General features: G+C 43.9%; 1 protein-coding gene across 2 annotated transcripts in view; it reads left to right on the forward strand.

The window, feature by feature from the left end:
- Positions 1–21,763, forward strand: part of tdp1 (tyrosyl-DNA phosphodiesterase 1) — a 162,801-nt gene that overhangs the window by 120,230 nt on the left and 20,808 nt on the right. For both annotated transcript variants that reach the window (XM_060828584.1, XM_060828585.1), the window contains one exon: positions 9,850–9,952. In XM_060828584.1, coding sequence (XP_060684567.1) covers positions 9,850–9,952 — 103 coding nt within the window. The remainder of the gene's footprint in view (positions 1–9,849; positions 9,953–21,763) is intronic.

The following is a 21,763-nucleotide window of genomic DNA, read 5'->3' on the forward strand; positions in this document are numbered from 1 at the left end:
TGGATTACAATGATGTACTGGGTTACAGTGATAAGTGATGTACTGGGTTATAGTGATGTACTGGGTTACAGTGATGTACTGGGTTACAGTGATAAGTGATGTACTGGGTTACAGTGATGTACTGGATTACAGTGATGTACTGGATTACAGTGATAAGTGATGTACTGGGTTACAGTGATGTACTGGGTTACAGTGATGTACTGGGTTACAGTGATAAGTGATGTACTGGGTCAGAGTGATGTACTGGGTTAGAGTGATGTACTGGGTTACAGTGATAAGTGATGTACTGGGTTACAGTGATGTACTGGGTTACAGTGATATACTGGGTTACAGTGATGTACTGGGTTACAGTGATGTACTGGATTACAATGATGTACTGGGTTACAGTGATAAGTGATGTACTGGGTTACAGTGATGTACTGGGTTACAGTGATGTATTGCGTTACAGTGATAAGTGATATACTGCGTTACAGTGATGTACTGGATTACAATGATGTACTGGGTTACAGTGATAAGTGATGTACTGGGTTACAGTCATGTACTGGGTTACAGTGATAAGTGATATACTGGGTTACAGTGATGTACTGGATTACAATGATGTACTGGGTTACAGTGATAAGTGATGTACTGGGTTACAGTGATGTACTGGGTTACAGTGATATACTGGGTTACAGTGATGTACTGGATTACAATGATGTACTGGGTTACAGTGATATACTGGGTTACAGTGATGTACTGGATTACAATGATGTACTGGGTTACAGTGATGTACTGGGTTACAGTGATATACTGGGTTACAGTGATGTACTGGATTACAATGATGTACTGGGTTACAGTGATATACTGGGTTACAGTGATGTACTTGGTTACAGTGATGTACTGGATTACAATGATGTACTGGGTTACACTGATAAGTGATGTACTGGGTTACAGTGATATACTGGGTTACAGTGATGTACTGGATTACAATGATCTACTGGGTTACAGTGATGTACTGGGTTACAGTGATAAGTGATGTACTGGGTTACAGTGATGTACTGGATTACAGTGATAAGTGATGTACTGGGCTACAGTGATGTACTGGGTTACGGTGATGTACTGGGTTACAGTGATAAGTGATGTACTGGGTTACAGTGATGTCCTGGGTTACAGTGATAAGTGATGTACTGGGTTACAGTGATGTACTGGGTTACAGTGATAAGTGATGTACTGGGTTACAGTGATGTACTGGGTTACAGTGATGTCCTGGGTTACAGTGATAAGTGATGTCCTGGGTTACAGTGATAAGTGATGTACTGGGTTACAGTGATGTCCTGGGTTACAGTGATAAGTGATGTACTGGGTTACAGTGATGTACTAGGTTACAGTGATGAGTGATGTACTGGGTTACAGTGATGTACTGGGTTACAGTGATAAGTGATGTACTGGGTTACAGTGATGTACTGGGTTACAGTGATGTACTGGGTTGCAGTGATGTACTGGGTTACAGTGATAAGTGATGTACTGCGTTACAGTGATGTACTGGGTTACAGTGATGTACTGGGTTACAGTGATAAGTGATGTACTGGGTTACAGTGATGTACTGGGTTACAGTAATGTACTGGGTTACAGTGATGTACTGGATTACAGTGATAAGTGATGTACTGGGTTACAGTGATGTACTGGGTTACAGTGATAAGTGATGTACTGGGTTACAGTGATGTACTGGGTTACAGTAATGTACTGGGTTACAGTGATAAGTGATGTACTGGGTTACAGTGATGTACTGGGTTACAGTGATGTACTGGGTTACAGTGATGTACTGGGTTACAGTGATGTACTGGATTACAGTGATAAGTGATGTACTGGGTTACAGTGATGTACTGGGTTACAGTGATAAGTGATATACTGGGTTACAGTGATGTACTGGGTTACAGTAATGTACTGGGTTACAGTGATGTACTGGGTTACAGTAATGTACTGGGTTACAGTGATGTACTGGATTACAATGATGTACTGGGTTACAGTGATGTACTGGGTTACAGTGATAAGTGATGTACTGGGTTACAGTGATGTACTGGGTTACAGTGATGTACTGGGTTACAGTGATGTACTGGATTACAATGATGTACTGGGTTACAGTGATAAGTGATGTACTGGGTTACAGTGATGTACTGGGTTACAGTGATGCACTGGATTACAATGATGTACTGGGTTACAGTGATAAGTGATGAACTGGGTTACAGTGATGTACTGGATTACAGTGATAAGTGATGTACTGGGTTACAGTGATGTACTGGATTACAGTGATAAGTGATGTACTGGGTTACAGTGATGTACTGGGTTGCAGTGATGTACTGGGTTACAGTGATAAGTGATGTACTGGGTTACAGTCATGTACTGGGTTACAGTAATGTACTGGGTTACAGTGATGTACTGGATTACAGTGATAAGTGATATACTGGGTTACAGTGATGTACTGGGTTACAGTGATAAGTGATGTACTGGGTTACAGTGATGTACTGGGTTACAGTGATATACTGGGTTATAGTGATGTACTGGGTTACAGTGATGTACTGGATTACAATGATGTACTGGGTTACAGTGATAAGTGATGTACTGGGTTACAGTGATGTACTGGGTTACAGTGATGTACTGCGTTACAGTGCTAAGTGATATACTGGGTTACAGTGATGTACTGGATTACAATGATGTACTGGGTTACAGTGATAAGTGATGTACTGGGTTACAGTGATGTACTGGGTTACAATGATGAGTGATGTACTGGGTTACAATGATGAGTGATGTACTGGGTTACAGTGATATACTGGGTTACAGTGATGTACTGGATTACAATGATGTACTGGGTTCCAGTGATGTACTGGGTTACAGTGATGTACTGGGTTACAGTGATATACTGGGTTACAGTGATGTACTGGATTACAATGATCTCCTGGGTTACAGTGATGTACTGGGTTACACTGATAAGTGATGTACTGGGTTACAGTGATGTACTGGATTACAGTGATAAGTGATGTACTGGGTTACAGTGATGTACTGGGTTACGGTGATGTACTGGGTTACAGTGATAAGTGATGTACTGGGTTACAGTGATGTCCTGGGTTACAGTGATAAGTGATGTACTGGGTTACAGTGATGTACTGGGTTACAGTGATAAGTGATGTACTGGGTTACAGTGATGTACTGGGTTACAGTGATAAGTGATGTACTGGGTTACAGTGATGTACTGGGTTACAGTGATGTACTGGGTTACAGTGATAAGTGATGTACTGGGTTACAGTGATGTACTGGGTTACAGTGATAAGTGATGTACTGGGTTACAGTGATGTCCTGGGTTACAGTGATAAGCGATGTACTGGGTTACAGTGATAAGTGATGTACTGGGTTACAGTGATAAGTGATGTACTGGGTTACAGTGATGTACTGGGTTACAGTGATGTACTGGGTTACAGTGATAAGTGATGTACTGGGTTACAGTGATGTCCTGGGTTACAGTGATAAGTGATGTACTGGGTTACAGTGATAAGTGATGTACTGGGTTACAGTGATAAGTGATATACTGGGTTACAGTGATGTACTGAGTTACAGTGATAAGTGATGTACTGGGTTACAGTGATGTACTGAGTTACAGTGATAAGTGATGTACTGGGTTACAGTGATGTACTGGGTTACAGTGATGTCCTGAGTTACAGTGATAAGTGATGTACTGGGTTACAGTGATAAGTGTTATACTGGGTTACAGTGATGTACTGAGTTACAGTGATAAGTGATGTACTGGGTTACAGTGATGTTCTGGGTTACAGTGATGTACTGAGTTACAGTGATAAGTGATGTACTGGGTTACAGTGATAAGTGATGTACTGGGTTACAGTGATGTACTGGATTACAGTGATGTACTGGGTTACAGTGATGTACTGGGTTACAGTGATAAGTGACTGAAAACAATTCAGTTCATCAGTCAATGGCCTCAGATTATGGGCTGCATCAATTCACCAGTTCTGTTTAGGTTTATAGGGAAGCCATTTTTTCACCACAGATGAGGGGACTGAATATCTGGTAGGGTGGCACAGTGGCTCGGTGGTTAGCACTGCTGCCTCACAGTGCCAGGAACCCGGGTTCGATTCCCACCTCGGGCGACTGTCAGTGTGGAGTTTGCACATTCTCTCCGTGTCTGTGTGGGTTTGCTCTGATTTTCTCCCACAGCCCAAAGATGTGCAGCTCAGGTGAATTGGCCATGCTAAATTGCCCATAGTGTAAGGTGCATTAGTCAGGGGGAGCGTAGGGGAATGGCTCTGGGTGGGTTACTCTTCAGAGGGTCAGTGTAGACTTATTGGGCTGAAGGGCCTGTTTCCATATTGTAGGGAATCTAATCTAATCTAAGTAAAAAATCTAATCTAAATTTGCAGATGGCGTCAATGGGCAAGCAGGTAAGTTGTCAAGAGGATGTGTAAAGTGAAATGGATGGGCTGGGTCAGCAGGGAGGGTGAGTATAATGTGGGTGAATGTGAACTTGATCCACTTTGGCAGGACTGTGATGTGATGGATCCTTAAACATTTGTTCACGTGATGTTGGTGTTCCTGGATGAGCCAACATTTTTGCCCAACTTGAATTGCCATTTGAACTGCATTACAGTAGGGGTGGAGTCACATGTAGGCTGGACCAGATAAGGGTGGCAGATTTCATAAAATCCCTACAGTGCAAGAAGAGGCCATTTGGCCCAAGGGTGCTGCACCAACCCTATGAATAGCATTTTACACAGAGTCTCCTAACTTACCCCTCTCTCCCTGAATTTCCCATGGCTAATCCATCTATCCTGCACATCTCTGGACTCTGTCGGGCAATTTATGGCCAATCCACCTAACCTGCATATCTTTGGACTGGGGGATAAAACACAGGCACAGGGATCGTGGAAACTGTACACAGACAGTGTTCCAAGGCTGGAATTGAATCTGGGTCCCTGGCACTGTCAGGCAGCAGTGCTAACTACTGAGCCACCATGCTGCCCCGGGGATTTCCTTATCTAAAGAACATTAGTGAACCAGATGAATGTTTGCAACAATTGACAATGGTTAAATGGTCACTGTTAGCTCTTAATTCCATATTTTCATTGATTCACCTGTCACCATCTGCCATGGGGGCTTCAAACCCATTCATTTACTGGATGGTGGAAGGATAGAAAAACACAGTGCAGCAAAGGAACAGGCCTTTCAGCCCATCAAGACTGTGATGACATGCTGCCTTTATAAATTAAATATATTTTGCCTCTAGGCCATCTGCATCCCTCTATTCCCTACCCATTCATTTATCTATCAAAACAGACCTTAAACGTCACTGTTATATCCACCTCCACCACCACTCTGGCAGCACACTCTGTGGAAAAAAAGTGCCTCTCACATCATCTTTAAACTTACCCCCTTTTACCGCAAACCTCTGTCCCCTAGAAATTGACACTTCTATCCTCTGACTATCCATACTGTTTGTGCCTCATAATTCTGTAAACGTCTATCAGGTTGCTCCTCAGCCTCCGATATTCAAGTAGAAATAAACCAAATTTTTGTTCAATATCTCCACGTAGCTAGTAACCTCCAAACCAGGTAACATGCTGGTAAATTGTACCTGTACCTTCTCCAAAGCCTCCACATCCTTCTGGTAATGTGGCAACGTTTTCTCTTTTTGGGGAGACTAGAAATAGGAGACACAGATTAAAATAAGAGGTCATTTATGACAGAGAGGAGGAGAAATTTTTTTTCTCTCTGAGGGTTGTTAGTTTGTGATGCCTCTTGCCCAGAAACTGGTGTAAGCTGGGTGTTTAAGTTGGTTCAAGGCAGTTAGATTTTCAATAGAAAAGGTAGTTCCAGGTTTTGGATGGGGAAAACAGGATCACAAGCAGAACAGCTTTGGTCTTATTGGACGTCAGACTAGTCCTGATGGTGCAGATGGTCTCATGCCCTCACTGTTCAGTTATTGTAAAGGAAGAGTTAACACTGTGTCAGCTGCGGGCTCAATCAGTGGCACGTTGCTCGGAAAAGCCAAGGCTTCGAGCCTCACTCTGAAGACTTGAATATACAATGCAGGCTGTAGCTGTGGAGTGCAGTGCCGAGGGAATGCAACACTGTCTAAGGTGCTATATTCTGGGTAAGGCCTCATGAGGAAGTAAAATATCTGGCGGTATTTTGAAGAATGGGCAGAGGAAATCCATTGGCTGACATTGGGTAATATTTATCCTTCGACTAACCTTGATCATCTGGTTTCTCTCCTTGATATCTCTGAAACTTTGCTGTCCCTATTTGCTCTGGCAGCAATAGCTGCATTGCTGAGGTACTGTATCAACTTACTGATGATTTGAAAGGCATCCTATGAATGCAGATCAGTTCTTCATACACCTGAAAGCACTGATCAGTGCTAACCAGTGTGCCAATGAGTTGAGCTCTTTTCTCATCCGTCATCGAAGTTAATTTTACTCCAACATGAATGAAACATAAAAGAAGACAGGTTTTGCTGAAATTATACCAGAGACTGGTCAGACCACAGCTGGAATGCTGCGAGCCATTGTTTTAGATTAGATTAGATTACTTACAGTGTGGAAACAGGCCCTACAGCCCAACAAGTCCACACCGACCTGCCGAAGCGCAACCCACCCATACCCCTACATTTACCCCCTACCTAACACTACAGGCAATTTAGCATGACCAATTCACCTGACCTGCATATCATTGGACTGTGGGAGGAAACCGGAGCACCCGGAGGAAACCCATGCAGACACGGGGAGAATGTGCAAACTCCACACAGTCAGTCGCCTGAGGCAGGAATTGAACCCGGATCTCTGGCTAACCAGTGTGCCACCGTGCCGCCCACATTGTGGTCCTTCATCTAAGGAAAGATACTGTCGCATTGAAGGCAGTTCAGAGAAGGTTCACTGGGCCAATGCCAGCTATGGAGGGACTGTCTTGTGAGGAGATGTTGAATAGATTGGGCCTGCACTCATTGGAATGTAGAGGGGTAAGAGGCTTCCTTATTGAAAAGCAGGAGATTCTCAGGAGACTTGACAGAGTAGATTTGGGAAGATTGCGTTCCATCATGGGAGAGTCCAAGATCAGAGGGCACAATTTCAGAGTAAGAAGTTGTACATTTAACATAGAGTTGAGGAGGAATTTCTTCCCTCAGAGGGGAGTGAATCTGTGGAATTCTTTACTACAGAGGGCTGGTGAGGCTCAGTCGCTAAGGCTGAGACAGACAAATTTTTAATCAGGGAACCAAGGGTTAGGAGGGAAAAGTAAGAAAGTGGAGTTGGAGATGATTGGATAACCATGACCTCATTGAATGGTGGAGCATACTCAATGGGGTGAATGGCCTATTTTTGTTCTTGGTGTGTTCAATTGTCTTAACCAAACATATTCCTCTCGGCCAAATTGGTTCAAAGAAAGATTTTTAAAATAGCAGCCATTTCAAAATTTCATTTCAAGGATGAAGACAGGACTAATCTAATCTTAAAACATAACTTTTAAGATTAGATTAGATTAGATTAGATTTACAGTGTGGAAACAGGCCCTTCGGCCCAACAAGTCCACACCGACCCGCCGAAGCGCAACCCACCCATACCCCTGCACTTTACCCCTTACCTAACACTACAGGCAATTTAGCATGGCCAATTCACCTGACCCGCACATCTTTGGACTGTGGGAGGAAACCGGAGCACCCGGAGGAAACCCACGCAGACACGGGGAGAACATGCAAACTCCACACAGTCAGTCGCCTGAGTTGGGAATTGAACCCGGGTCTCAGGCGCTGTGAGGCAGCAGTGCTAACCACTGTGCCACCGTGCCGCCCACAAATGTTACAACAAATGTTACATGTTACAACAAACTGATCAATAGACAAGAGCTTAAACTAAAGCCCTACCTGCCTTCCCAGGGGCACTGTTTTGAAGATGAGCTGATATTTGTCCCTCAGCTGTTCTCATGTTGATATTCTTAAGACTTTTGCTGTGTGCAAAATGATTTCATGGACAAAGATTGTAATATTGTTTATTTTGTTGCTGCAATGATACAGAAGGAAGCCATTGAAATGTATGCAATTTGACATAATTGCCACTTATGTCATGGACAAAGATTCTAGTCGTGTTTATTTATTTATCTACTACAATAATGCAGACAGAGGCCATCTGACCCATCACATTGGTGCTGGCTCTTTTAGAGTTTTTCGATTAGTCCTATCCCATGTTCTTTACCCAGAGCACTGCAAATCTTTCCTTTTCAAGTATTCTTTTTATTTTGAAAGTTACTATTGAATTTGTTTCTTCTTAGTGAGCACAAAATGCATTCTGGATCATAACAAGTCATTGTGGAATGTCACTTTGCCTCATCCTACTTTAACCCAGCCTTGGACAAGGACATAAACAAAACACAAGAATGCTGGAGTGAATCATCACATTTTGTAATTGGTTTTGATTTGTGAAAGGTGATCTCATATTGAGAGTCTTTAATTATTAGTGTTCAAATTACTTTGAGATATCATTTATTCCTTTGTCTGCTGCGATAATTGGAAATGTCTTGTTATTAACAGCAAGGTCCTGGCCTCATATACACTCAACAATAGAGTGTTGATCCATTCCTTGTATTGAAGTAAACATGGGGTGGCTTAGTGGTTAGCACTGTTGCCTCTCAGCGCCAGGGACCTGGTTTGCTTCCAGCCTCAGGCACCTGTCTGTGTGGAGTTTGCACATTCTCCCTGAGTCTGAGTGGTTTTCCTCTGGGTGCTCCACAGTCCGAGCATGTGCAGGTTAGGTGGATTGGTCATGGTTAAAAAAAACCCACGCAGGCTACGGAGATGACTGGGTGGGATGCCTTTCGGAGGGTCAGTGCAGGCTCAACGGGCTGACTGGCCTCTTTCTGCACTGTAGCAACTCTATATCAAAGAGTGAAGGCCAAAAGATTTTACAGACTCAAATAGAATTAATGGATATGGGGAATGGATGGAGAGCAGTGTTGAGGTAGAAGGTCATTTTTATGACTATATCAAATGGCGGAACAGGCTTGAGGCGATGAATGGCCAACTCCTGCTCCTATATTCTATGGCCTCGCATTCAGATCTCTGACCAGCTCCTACCTTGTGCACTGGGTCTGGTCCTGGTTGCTCAGGCCCCCTGAGGTTTTGGGCAGAGTGCAGAGCAGAACAGTCTGGCTCGTGCCCTGAAAATGAAAGGCCCCACTGTGGGAGAGAAACCACCTAGAGAGCTGGGACCACCTTGAATGCTGTTGTCTGAGGATTCCTTGCAGAAGATACCCTTAGCCCCAAGAACTACATCTAACTCCTTCTTGAAAGCATTCGGTGTTTTGGCCTCAACTTCGGGGGTATAATTGGAAAAGGACAGGAGCAGAGTGGAATTAATTGGATGGTTCTTTCAGCAAACCATCTATCAGCATAATGGGCAAAATGGTCTACTTCTGTGCTCTAACATTCTATGATTCTGAGAGAATGGTTGGAACATAATGTACCAGATTGCACTGTCATATGGTCACCTTACAGAAAAACTCTCCATTATTCGCATTGACATGGAGGTCATTGGTGGAAAAAGTTTGTTACGTAAGGTGTAACAACTTGGAGTGAGACGGCATAGACAGGATCTACAACTGATGTAGATTTTAAATATATTAATACATCAAAGACGTGTCAATGATGTCTGCAAGGATAAACCAGAAAAGGACTTACTAGATTTATTTCCATATTTTCTGAAGGAGTTTGACAGTCTGTGAAGTTTTTGTAAACTGATGTGTAGTGAATTACAAAAAAGCACAGTATTAATGAAGTTTCATGACTGATAGTTCTCCTATTTTCCTCCTGTACCTCAGTGCCAATCTGTCAAAGGCTGCCTGGGGAACTCTAGAAAAGAATGGCTTTCAGCTGATGATCCGCTCATATGAACTGGGAGTTCTGTACCTGCCCAAGGCCTTCGTAAGTTGATTCTGTCCTACTATTCATGCAGTTGGTCTCTTCAATCATCTTTGATCTGAGTATAGCTGTCTCTGCAGATTTCAGTTACAGTTTATCAGACCGTTCACCCTTTGTCATTTGACCTTTCTTATGAAAAGAACACAAATCCCCCCTCAGCCCCACTGATGACACTGACCATCACCAAGCTATTTCTCCAGAAGGCTCTTCAGTACTTGTCCCATTTAGTTAATTGATGATGGGTCACTCAGCTCAGTGGGTAGCGCTCTGGCCAGTCAGTCAGAAGTTCCACTCCAGAGGTTTGACCACAAAATTCTTAGGTCAACACACCCCAGTGCAATACTGAGGAAATGCTGCACTGGCTGAGGTGCTGACATTTGAATGAGATGTCAAACTAAGATGTTGTCAAGGCTGAAAATGTGTTGCTGGAAAAGCGCAGCAGGTCAGGCAGCATCCAAGGAACAGGAGATTCGATGTTTCGGGCATAAGCCCTTCTTCAGGAAGGGCTGAAGAAGGGCTTATGCCCGAAACGTCGAATCTCCTGTTCCTTGGATGCTGCCTGACCTGCTGCGCTTTTCCAGCAACACATTTTCAGCTCCAGTTTCCAACGAGGACAGCAAAGACAAAAGGACCTTTCAATGAGGGAGATGGAACCAAAGCACAAAGGGCTAGTGTGGCGACACAGGTTTCAATTATCAGGTTAACAAAGCTGTAAAAACGCAGACTAAGCTGGGCATCATTTTTAGTGATATGGAATTCAAAACCTGTAGCGAACTCTGATCAGATCACACTTGGAGAAATGTGCACAGTTGTGGTTTCTGTATTAAAAAATTGCACGAGGAGACACCAGAGACAGCAGTGATCCTTAGAAGAGTGTAAAGGCAGTCAGAATGGACTTAAGAGGGAAATTAGGAGGGCAAAAAGGGGACATGAGATAGCTTTGGCAAATAAGGTTAAGGAGAATCCAAAGGGATTTTATAAATATATTAAGGATGAAAGGGTAACTAGAAAGAGACTAGGGCCCCTTAAAGATCAACAAGGCAACTTGTGTGTGGAACCATAGGAAATGGAGGAGGTACTAAATGAGTGTTTACTGTGAAGAAGTATATGGAAGATCTAGAACATGGGGAAGTAAATAGTGACATGTTGGAAAATGTCCATATTACAGAGGAGGAGATGTCTTAAAACGCATAAAAGTGGAAAAGGCCTAATCAAGTCTACCTTAGAACTCTGTGGGAAGCTAGGGAAGTGGTTGCTGGGCCTCTTGCTGAGATATTTGTACCATCGATAGTCACAGGTGAGGTGGCGGAAGATTGAAGGTTGGCTAACGTGATGCAACTGTTTAAGAAGGGTGGTAAGGACAAGCCAGGGAACTATAGACCAATAAGCCTGGCATCAGTGGGCAAATTGTTAGAGAGAGTCCTGAGGGACAGGATTTACATGTATTTGGAAAGGCAAGGACTGATTAGGGGTAATCAACATGGCTTTGTGCGTGGGAAATCATGTCTCACAAACTTGATTAAGTTTTTTGAAATAGTAACAAAGAGGATTGATGAGGGTAGAGCAGTGGACATGATCTGTATGGACTTGAATAAGGTGTTTGACAAGATTTCTCATGTTAGTCTGGCTAGCAAGCTTATATCTCATGGAATACAGGGAGAACTATCCATTTGGATACAGAACTGGCTCAAAAGTAGAAGACAGAGGGTGGTGGTGGAGGGCTTCTTTTCAGACTGGAGGCCTGTGACCAGTGGGGTGCCACAAGGATCAGTGCTGGATCCATTGCTTTTCATCATTTATGTAAATGATTTGGATGTGAACATAAGAGGTATGGTTAGTAAGTTTGCAGGTGACACCAAAAGGTGTCGTGGACAGCGAAGAAGGTTACCTCAGAATTCAATGGGTTCTTGATCAGAAGGGCCAATGGGCTGAGGAGTGGGAGATCAAGTTTAATTTCGATAAATATGAGGTGTTGCATTTTGAAAAGGCAAATCAGGGCAGGACTTATACACTTAATGAAAAGGTCTTAGTGAGTGTTGCTGATCAAAAACACCTTGGAGTGCAGGTTCATAGCTCCTTGAAAGTGGAGTTGCAGGTAGATAGGATCGTGAAGGAGGCGTTTGGTATGCTTTCATTTATTGGTCAGAGTATTGAGTACAGGAGTTGAGAGATCATGTTGAGGCTGTACAGGACATTGGTTCGGCCACTATTGGAATAGTGTGTGCAATTCTGGTCTTCCTGCTAAGAAAGAATGTTGTGCAACTTGAAACGGTTGAAATAATTTACAAGGATGTTGCCAGGATTGGAGGGTTTGAGCTGTAGTGAGAGGCTGAACAGGCTGGGGCTGTTTTCACTGGACCATTGGAGGCTGAGGGGTGACCTTATTCGGGTTTATAAAATCACGAGGGACGTGGATAGGGTAAATAGACATGGCAATTTCCCCAGGGGTGTGGGGCCGTTCAAAATTAGAGGACGTAGGTTTAAGATGAGAGGGGGAAGATGTAAAAGGAACCTAAGGGGCAACTTTTTCATGCAGAAAGTGGTGCGTGTATGGAATGAGCTGCCAGAGGAAGTGGTGGAGGCTGGTACACATATAGAATTTAAGAGACATCTGGATGAGTATATGAATAGGAAGGGTTTAGATATGGGCCAAATGCTGAGAAATAGGATTAGATTAATTTAGGATATCTGGTTGGCATGGGTGAGTTGGACCGAAGGGTCTGTTTCCATGCTGTATTCTATGACTTTAAAAAGGATTTACAAGCAAACTACTAGAACAGAGTGGTTGTAGTTATCAGGACCAATTGAATATCTTACTCTAGAACAAGGATTACCTCGGAGCAAGGGGAGACTCCTAGCAGTTTTTAAGATTGCAGAATATTTGATAAGGTGAATGTGGAGAAAATATTTTGACTTTTTTGGGGGGGAAGAGACAAGCACAAGAACTACGAATCATCAATAACAGGTCGTCACTAATAAACACAGACAGAAGTTCAGGAGAGAGATCTTTAGGCAGAGAGTAATTAGGATGTGGAATTTGGTGCCACAGGGTGTAGTTGAGGTGAATGGTATAGCAACATGTATTTTAGGAGAATCTACATAAACATAGACTGGGTAAAATAGGATGTTTCCCATCATGGGAGAGTCTGGGACCAGAGACATGCAGCCTAGAACATTACAGGACAGTACCTGGTGAGACCACACTTGGAATATTGTGTCCAGTTCTGGTCACCCTACTATAGGAAAGATACAGAGGCTTTGGAGAGAGTGCAAAGAAGGTTTACCAGGATGCTGCCTGGACTGGAGGGCTTGCCTTATGAAGAAAGGTTGAATAAGCTTGGACTTCTCTCTCTGGAGAGAAGGAGGAAGAGAGGAGACCTGATTGAGGTGTACAAAATAATGAGAGGAATGGATAGAGTCAGAGACCTTTCCCCATGGCAGGATTGACGGGTACGAGGAGTCATAGTTTTAAATATGAGGGAAAAGGTACAGAGGAGATGTCAGAGGAAGGTTCTTTACGCAGTGAGTTGTGAATGCATGGAATGCGTTGCCAGCGGAAGCAGAGTCATTGGGGACATTTAAGCGACTGCTGGGCATGCACATGGACAGCAGTGAGTTGAGGGGTGCGTAGGTTAAGTTACTATATTTTACATTAGGTTTAAATCTCGGCACAACATCATGGGCCAGAGGGCCTGTTCTGTGCTGTACTTTTCTATGTCTATGTTCTATGTTCTTCTGACCCTTCAGCCCTCGATATTGTGCCGACCTGTGGAACCAATCTGAAGCCCACCTGTCCTACACTATTCCATTCACATCCATCTGCCTGTCCAATGACCATTTTGTTGGAATGCCCTCAAAGTTGGTGAGTCTACTACTGTTGCAGGCTGTGTGTTCCATGCCCCTACTACTCTCTGTGTAAATAAACTACCTCTGACATCTGTCCTATATCTATCACCCCTCAATTTAAAGCTACATCCCCAACCTGCAGTTTCAGAATAAAAGAGCACCAATTTCAGACTGAGATGAGAAGGAATTTCTTCTCTCAGAGAGTAATGAGTCTTTGGAACACCTTGCCACAAAGAGGTGTGGGGCAGAGTTCTGTGTGTCTTTCAGGCTGAGATAATTTCTTAGTCAGATAGCTTTTACCCGAAACGTCGATTTCGCTGCTCCTTGGATGCTGCCTGAACTGCTGTGCTCTTCCAGCACCACTAATCCAGAACCTAGCTTCTTAATCAGTTAGGGTATCAAGGGTTACGGGGATAGGGCAGGAAAGCGGACAGGGGAATTTCCAGTCAACTGTGATCCTAACGAATGGTGGAGAAGGCTTGAGAGGTCAAACAGCCTCTTCCTGTTCCTGTTTCTTATGAGGAATAAATTAACAGAAAGATTTGTTGATGAAATGAGACAAAATTGAGTGGGAGGTATCTCCTCTGGAGGGTAAACTCTGGTATGTGCTGGCTGGATATAACTTTTAGCATAAAAATTCTTTTTAAAAATCTGAACTAATGCTTTTTAGTTATAGTTCTAATAGTGATTGTATACAGGGGATGTTCTCTTTAAAAGTAACTTCTAAATGTTTGATTAAATGAGGATGAGCTCACGGTCCCCCACTGAACAAATGGAAACTTATTTTTGCAATTAATATAGCTGTCCCACCATAGGTAGCAGATTCTTGTGCTTATCTGTCAGCACAGCTCCTCAAAGTGTCACTCTGAGCTGAGGTGAACTGAGCTGTCAGTTTGTATTGTCTCCGGTACCTGATCATTAGAGCGCTTTAATGTCTGCAGGAGATAACAGCTCATGACGGAATTGTCAGATATTCTGGGAGTTCTGTTCAGTAGCTTCCTGGCAGATAAAAGAGGAGGGTGGGGTTATTGGCAAAGTTTCTTTAAGAGAATCATTAATTTGCCCAGTTTTATGTTGAGAATATGTCATATAGAGGAAATACAGAGCATGACATATTGGGGTAATGTTCTCTGATTTAAATCAGATGCCAGTCTTGACCCTAGTGGTGCCTCTGAGTCAGGCCCCAATCCAGTGTCTAGAACATGGTGGGGGATATGGTGACACTGTGGTAGCATCATTGGGCGGGTAATCCAGAGGATTAATGATCTGGGGAGGTGAGTTTGAATCCCATCACAGCTGCTGGAATTTAATTTCAAGTATTTTTTTAAAAATCTGGAATTCAAAGTGAGTCTCAGTAATTTGTGACCATGAAACTAACATCACTTCTTGTGACAACCCAGTGGGTTCACAGATACACTTGAAGGAATCTGTTGTCTTTACACTGGTATGGGCCAACTTTTGATGCCGGTGTGGTTATGCCTGTCCAGGAATTGCTGTCTGAGTTGCTGGCAATTAGAGGTGGGCAACTGAAGACTGAGCAGATCCAAGCTGATGTTTCCTGTGCGGTGCTAGGGGAATGCTGCACTGTCAGAGGCTTCATCTTTCGGTGTGAGGTGTTCACCCTGTCTGCGGTCTCTGGTGGATATAGAAGATCCTATAGAAGCATTGCTGTGAAGACAAAGACCCAAGTCTGGTGAGTGTGATGGAATACGGTCCACTTGCCTGGGTGGATTGCAGCTTCAAAAACACTGAAGAATGGAGACCATCTGGAGCAAAGCAGCCTGCTTCATTGGCAGCACCCCCACCTCCGTAAATATGTGCTCCCTACAATTTAGGGCATTTCTCAAACACAACACTTTCATCGTTCAGAAGGACAAAAGCAGCAAGATACACCACCACCTGCTGGCTTCACACCAAACCACCCATCATCCTGACTTGGGAGTATATCCCTGTTCCTTAATCAAAAGGGAAGCCAATTCCTGGAAGTGCGCACCAACTCTACTTTGGGATCATATTGATTGCAAGGTCTAAAATTATTGAATGACTTGATGGGTTAGATGGTGAGAAGCTGGTTTACCCCTAGATAGCGTCTAAACCTAGTGGTCAAGGTAAAGGATAAGAGCTGCAGTGGGGAGAAATTTCGCTTGAAGAGTTGTGGGTTATTGGAAAACATTACCCAGAGACCTGTAGATGTTCTGTCCGTGAATGTAGTTAAGATTAAGGTCAATAGATTGTTAGACAATCGCGGGATAGAGCAAGAAAGTGAAGTCAGGAGAAAAGGTGCTGTAGTTTTCCAATGATCCTTGTTTAAGCAGTGGGATGAGTGAAATTTTGAAAACAAACCATCAATCTAAAGAGGTTTTCATAACTTAAATCATAAATGATAAACCTCATGAAAAAAATTTGTCACTGACTGACAGGTAAATTAAATATTAAGTTCCAAGCTAAATTGATGAATAGTTGCAGCAAATAAAAAAGATTTTATTCACTAAGGCTCAGAGACAGCTGTTTATCTGGTGCACAATGACCAACTGAAGAGAAAGGCCTGTTGTGCGGATCGCTGGCCAACATTCGTTAAGTTAACAGCTCTTTCTCGAAGCTCACACGTCTTTCCGTTTGCACAGAGTGTGAGGGTGAGATTGAACTGCAGAACATAGCTATAGCAGCTGCCAATTCAGAGCAAGACAGGCCAACTGGTGGTCTTAAAATAGAGAAAGAGAGAGGAATGTAGCAGTAGGCCACTCAGCCCTTCACATTGTGTTCCACCATTCTTGATCCTGGCTAAACGCTATGTTCCTGGATAGCCCTTTCTCCATCGATGCTGTCAGTATCAAGACATCGATTGATCTCTGTCTTGAACCCGCTCAGTGACAAAGCCATTTGAGATAAGGAATTCCAAAGACCTACCTATCTCTAAATAAGGAACTCCTCACCTCAGTCCTGAATGACCTATTCCTTATTGTTCTGAGAACGTGTTTCTGATTCTGCTACACGCCACACCGAGCCAGGAAAAGCATCCTTTCCATATCCACCGTGGCTAACCCTTTTATGGTTTCACTTCTCATTCTGCTAAACTCCAGAGGATGAAAAATCCAACTTCCTCAATCTCTCCTCCGAGGGCAGTCCGACCATCCCAAGGAGCAGTCTGCTAATCCTCTGCAGCACACCCTCTATGGTAGCCGTATCCTTCCTTGGGTGACAGGACCAAAGCTCCACACAATCCTCCAGGCATGCTCTCACAAATGAATTGAACTAAGGTATCTCTACTCCTGCACTCAAATCATCTTCCAACAAAAGCCAACATAAATTCCTAATGGCTTGCTGCACCTGCTGATACTTTAGAATCACCCTTTTCAGATGTCCCATGGGCTTATGTGGTACAGTGGTAGTCTCCTTACCTCTGGACCAGAGGAACCAGCTCAAGTCCCAAAAATATTTTCAGATGTCAAAGAGTTATAGAATCAAAGAGATGTACAGCATGGAAACAGACCCTTCAGTCCAACTCGTCCATGCTGACCAGATATCCTAAATTAATCTAGTCTCATTTGCCAGCACTTGGCCCATATCCCTCCAAATCCTTCCTATTCATATACCCATCCAAATGCCTTTTAAATGTTGTAATTGTACCAGCCTCCACCACATCCTCTGGCAGCTCATTCCATACACGCACCACCCTCTGTGTGAAAAAATGGCCCCTTAAGTCCCTTTCAAATCTTTCCCCTCTTACCTTAAACCAATGCCCTCTAGTTCTCGACTACCTCCACCCCAGGAAAAAGACCTTGTCTATTTACTCTATCCATGTCCTTCATGATCTTATAAATCTCTGTAAGGTCATCCCTCAGCCTCTGATGCTCCAGGGAAAACAGCCCCAGCCTATTCAGCCTCTCCTATAGCTCAAACCCTCCAACTCTGGCAACATCCTTGTAAATCTTTTCTGAACCCTTTCAAGTTTAACGATATCCTCCCAATAGGAGAGTGACCAGAATTGCACACAATATTCCAACAGTGGCCTAACCAATGTCCTGTACAGCCGCAACATGACCTCCCAACTCCTATACTCAATACTCTGACCAATAAATGAAAGCATAGCAACACTTTCTTCACTATCCTATCTACCTGCGACTCTACTTTCAAGGAACTATGATCCTGCACTCCAAGGTCTCTTTGTTCAGCAACACTCCTCTGGACCTTACCATTGAGTGTATAAGTCTTCCCTGATTTGCCTTTCCAAAATGCAGCACCTCACATTTATCTAAATTAAACTCCAGCTGCCATTTCTCAGCCTATTGGCCCATCTGATCAAGATCCCGTTGTACTCAGGTAATCTTTGCTGTCCATTACACCTCCAATTGTGTTGTGACGCCCCTCCGGAATAGATTGGACTTGACCCTGGGCTGTTTGGCTGAGAGGGAGGGACAGCACAACTGCACCATAGGAGCCCCGACTTGCTTTCAGTGACTCATGAACAAGGATTGTGAAAAGCCAGGACCCTGATTGTTAACGTAGACCACTGATCACAAGCTGCCAACTTGAGAATGACCCATTTATTCCTACACTTTCTTTTCTCCCTTTACTAATCCTCCCTGTGTTCCTGTGTAAATTCAGTGTGCTCTAATTTCATTTACTCATTTCTTGTATTGTTTCCTCTCTGAAACCACATCCACCGGTTCCCCTTAACTACCCCAATATTGTTAAAAACAGGTTTATTGAGCATAATTTCTTTTTCCATGTTCAATTTAGCTGATCATTCCCTTATTTTCTCAGTGTCCAGTTATCACGTCCCTTATGATAGATTCTGGTGTTTTCGCACTGACTGAGGTTAGGCTGTCAGGTCTGTACTTTCCCATACCTTCTCTAGATAGTGAGGTATCTTTTGTGACCTTCCAATCTGCAGGCATCATTCCAGAATGTGTAGAATTTTGAAGAGGATCACAGATGCATTCCCAATTTCTATAGCCACCTCTTTTCAATACTGTGGGATGTGGATCACTGAATCCTAGAGAGTTGCTACACTCAATCCCATTCATTTGTCATGTTCAATTTTTTGTTTAATGAATACTAGGTTCTTTCCATTACTAGTTCCCACTAGTCTCTTGGATCTCTCATTTCTGGATGATATTTTATATTTTCTCCATGAAGACAGACATAAAGTTGTAGGATAGTACCTCTGTCATTTCCCTGTTTCCAAGTGTGCACCACTTGATTGTGATGTGTCCCTTCTTCCAAATGGGTCTGAAAGGGTTAATATTGAGTTGTGCTATAAGTATTGTACACTATGATGATGTCATCGGGGTTTTTGTAAGAACATTTTCGGATCTCAAAGGAAGGAGGCTTCACATTTGGTTCTCAGTAGTCTCTATAACAATGTCTATCGTGTCTATATAAGCCATAGGTAGTTGCTAAGATGGAATAAACTACATCTTGTTAACTATGAGAGATACTTGGAGTTAGAGCACACATTTAAGGCATTGCATTTTGGTAAAACAAAGGCAGAACATACACAATTAAAAGTAGGGCCTTTGGAAGAGCTGCAGAACAGAGAGACCTAGGGGGTTCAGGTACATAATTCTTTGAAGTTTGCATCACATATAGATAGGGTCATGAAGAAGGTAGAAGTGGGTACTGCAGATGCTGGAGATTAGAGTCAAGGTTAGTGTGGTGCTGGAATAGCATCGACATTTTGGGCAAAAGCCTGTTGAAGGTGTCACTGAGCAGGTTATTGCTGAGCAGGTGCTGCCTGATAGCACTGTTGTTGACCCCTTCCATCACTTTACTGATGATCAAGAGTAGACTCATGGGGCAGTAATTGACCGGATTGGATTTGTCCTGCCTATTGTGTACAGGTCATACCTGGGCAATTTTCCACATTGTCGGGTAGATGCCAGTGTTATAACTGTACTAGAAAAGCTTGGCTAGGGTAGCAGCAAGTTCTGTTGTACACGTCTTCAGTACTACTGCCGGAATGTTATCAGGGCCCATTGCCTTTGCAACATCCAGCTGTTTCTTGATGTCACGTGGAGTGAATCAAACTGGCTGGAGACTGGTATCTGTGATGCTGGGGACCATTGGAGGAGACCGAGATGGATCATATGACTGAAGGTTGTTGCAAATGCATCAGCTTTATCTTTTGCACTGATGTGCTGGGCTCCTCCGTCATTGAGGATGGGGATATTTGTGGAGCCTCCTCCTCCAGTGAGTTGTTTAATCGTTCACCCCCCATTCACAACTGGATGTGGAAGGACTGCAGAGCTTTGATTTGATCCATTGGTTGTGGGATCACTTAGCTCTGCCTATCACTTGCTGTTTATGCTGCTTGATGGCTTCACCAGGTTAACACCTCATCTTCAGGCATGCCTAGTGCAGCTCCTGGCATGCCCTCCTACACTGTCCATTGAACCAGGGTTGATCCTCTGGCCTGATCGTAATGGTTGAGTGGGGAATGTGCCATGGCATGAGGTTACAGATTGTGCTGGAGTACAGTTCTGCTGCTGTTGATGGCCCACAGCACCTCATGGATGCCCAGTCTTGAGCTGCTAGATCAGTTCAAGTCTGTCGCATTTAGCATGGTGATAGTGCCACACAGCACAATGGAGGGTATTCTCAATGTGAAAGCCAGACTTCGTCTCCACCAGGACAATGCGGTGGTCACTTTTACTGATGCTGACTTGCGTCTGCAGCCAACAGATTGGTAAGGATGAGGTTGAGTATATTTTTCCCCTTGTTGATTCTTTCATCATCTGCCCCAGACCCAGTCTGGCAGCCCCAGACCCAACCAGCTCGAACAGTAATGTTGCTACTGAACCACTCTTGGTGGTGGACAGTGAAATCCTCCACCCAGAGTATGTTTTGAGTCCTTGCCAGCTTCAGTGTTTCCTCTAAGTGTTGTTCAACATGGAGAAGCACTGATTCATCAGCCGAAGGAGGATGGTATGTCGTAACCAGTAAGAGGATTCCGTGCCTGTGTTTAACCTGAAGCCGCGAGCCTTCATGGAGTCCGGAGTCAATGTCAAGGACTCCCTCCTGACTGTATCCCACTGAGCCACCACCTCTGCTGGGTCTGTCCTGCCGGTGGTGTCTGGGGTGTGATCTTTTTTTAGATTACTTACAGTGTGGAAACAGGCCCTTCGGGCCAACAAGTCCACACCGACCCACCGAAGCGCAACCCACCCATACCTAACACTACGGGCAATTTAGCATGGCCAATTCACCTGACCTACACATCTTTGGACTGTGGGAGGAAACCGGAGCACCCGGAGGAAACCCACGCAGACACGGGGAGAACGTGCAAACTCCACACAGTCAGTCGTCTGAGTCGGGAATTGAACCCGGGTCTCAGGCGCTGTGAGGCAGCAGTGCTAACCACTGTGCCACCGTGCCGCCCACCATGTATGATTCCATAAGAATGACTATGTCAGGCTGTTGCTTGACTAGTCGGTGAGACAACACTCCCAATTTCGGCACTAGCCCCCAGATGTTGGTAAGGAGGACTTTGCATGGTCGGCAGGGCTGTTTGTGTTTTTGCCATTGTCTTTTTCTGGTCCTAAGGTTGATTCCAGGTGGTCCGTCCAGTTTCATTTCTTTGTTGTGACTTCCAAGCGATTGATTCAACTGAGTGGCTTGCTGGGCCATTTCAGAGGGCAGCTGAGTGTCAACCACATTGCTGTGGGTCTGGAGTGACATGTAGGCCAGACCAAGTAAGGATGGCAGATTTCCTTCCCTAAAGGACATTAGTGAACCAGGTGGGTCTTTCTGACTATTTTAATTCCAGATTTTTTTTATTGAATTCAAATTTGAACCCAAGTCCCCAGAACATTATTCTGGGTCTCTGGATTAATAATCAAGCAATAATATCACTGGGCCATCGTCTCCCTCTCCTATGTTTACAACGTCCAAGTCACAAGTTTTCCTACACAAGATGCCACTGGAGTGACCTTATGAGACTTCTGACTTACAGAGAGAGCTAAACAG

The sequence above is a fragment of the Hemiscyllium ocellatum genome, chromosome 8 (assembly GCF_020745735.1).
Source record: "Hemiscyllium ocellatum isolate sHemOce1 chromosome 8, sHemOce1.pat.X.cur, whole genome shotgun sequence".
Lineage (NCBI taxonomy): Eukaryota > Metazoa > Chordata > Chondrichthyes > Orectolobiformes > Hemiscylliidae > Hemiscyllium > Hemiscyllium ocellatum.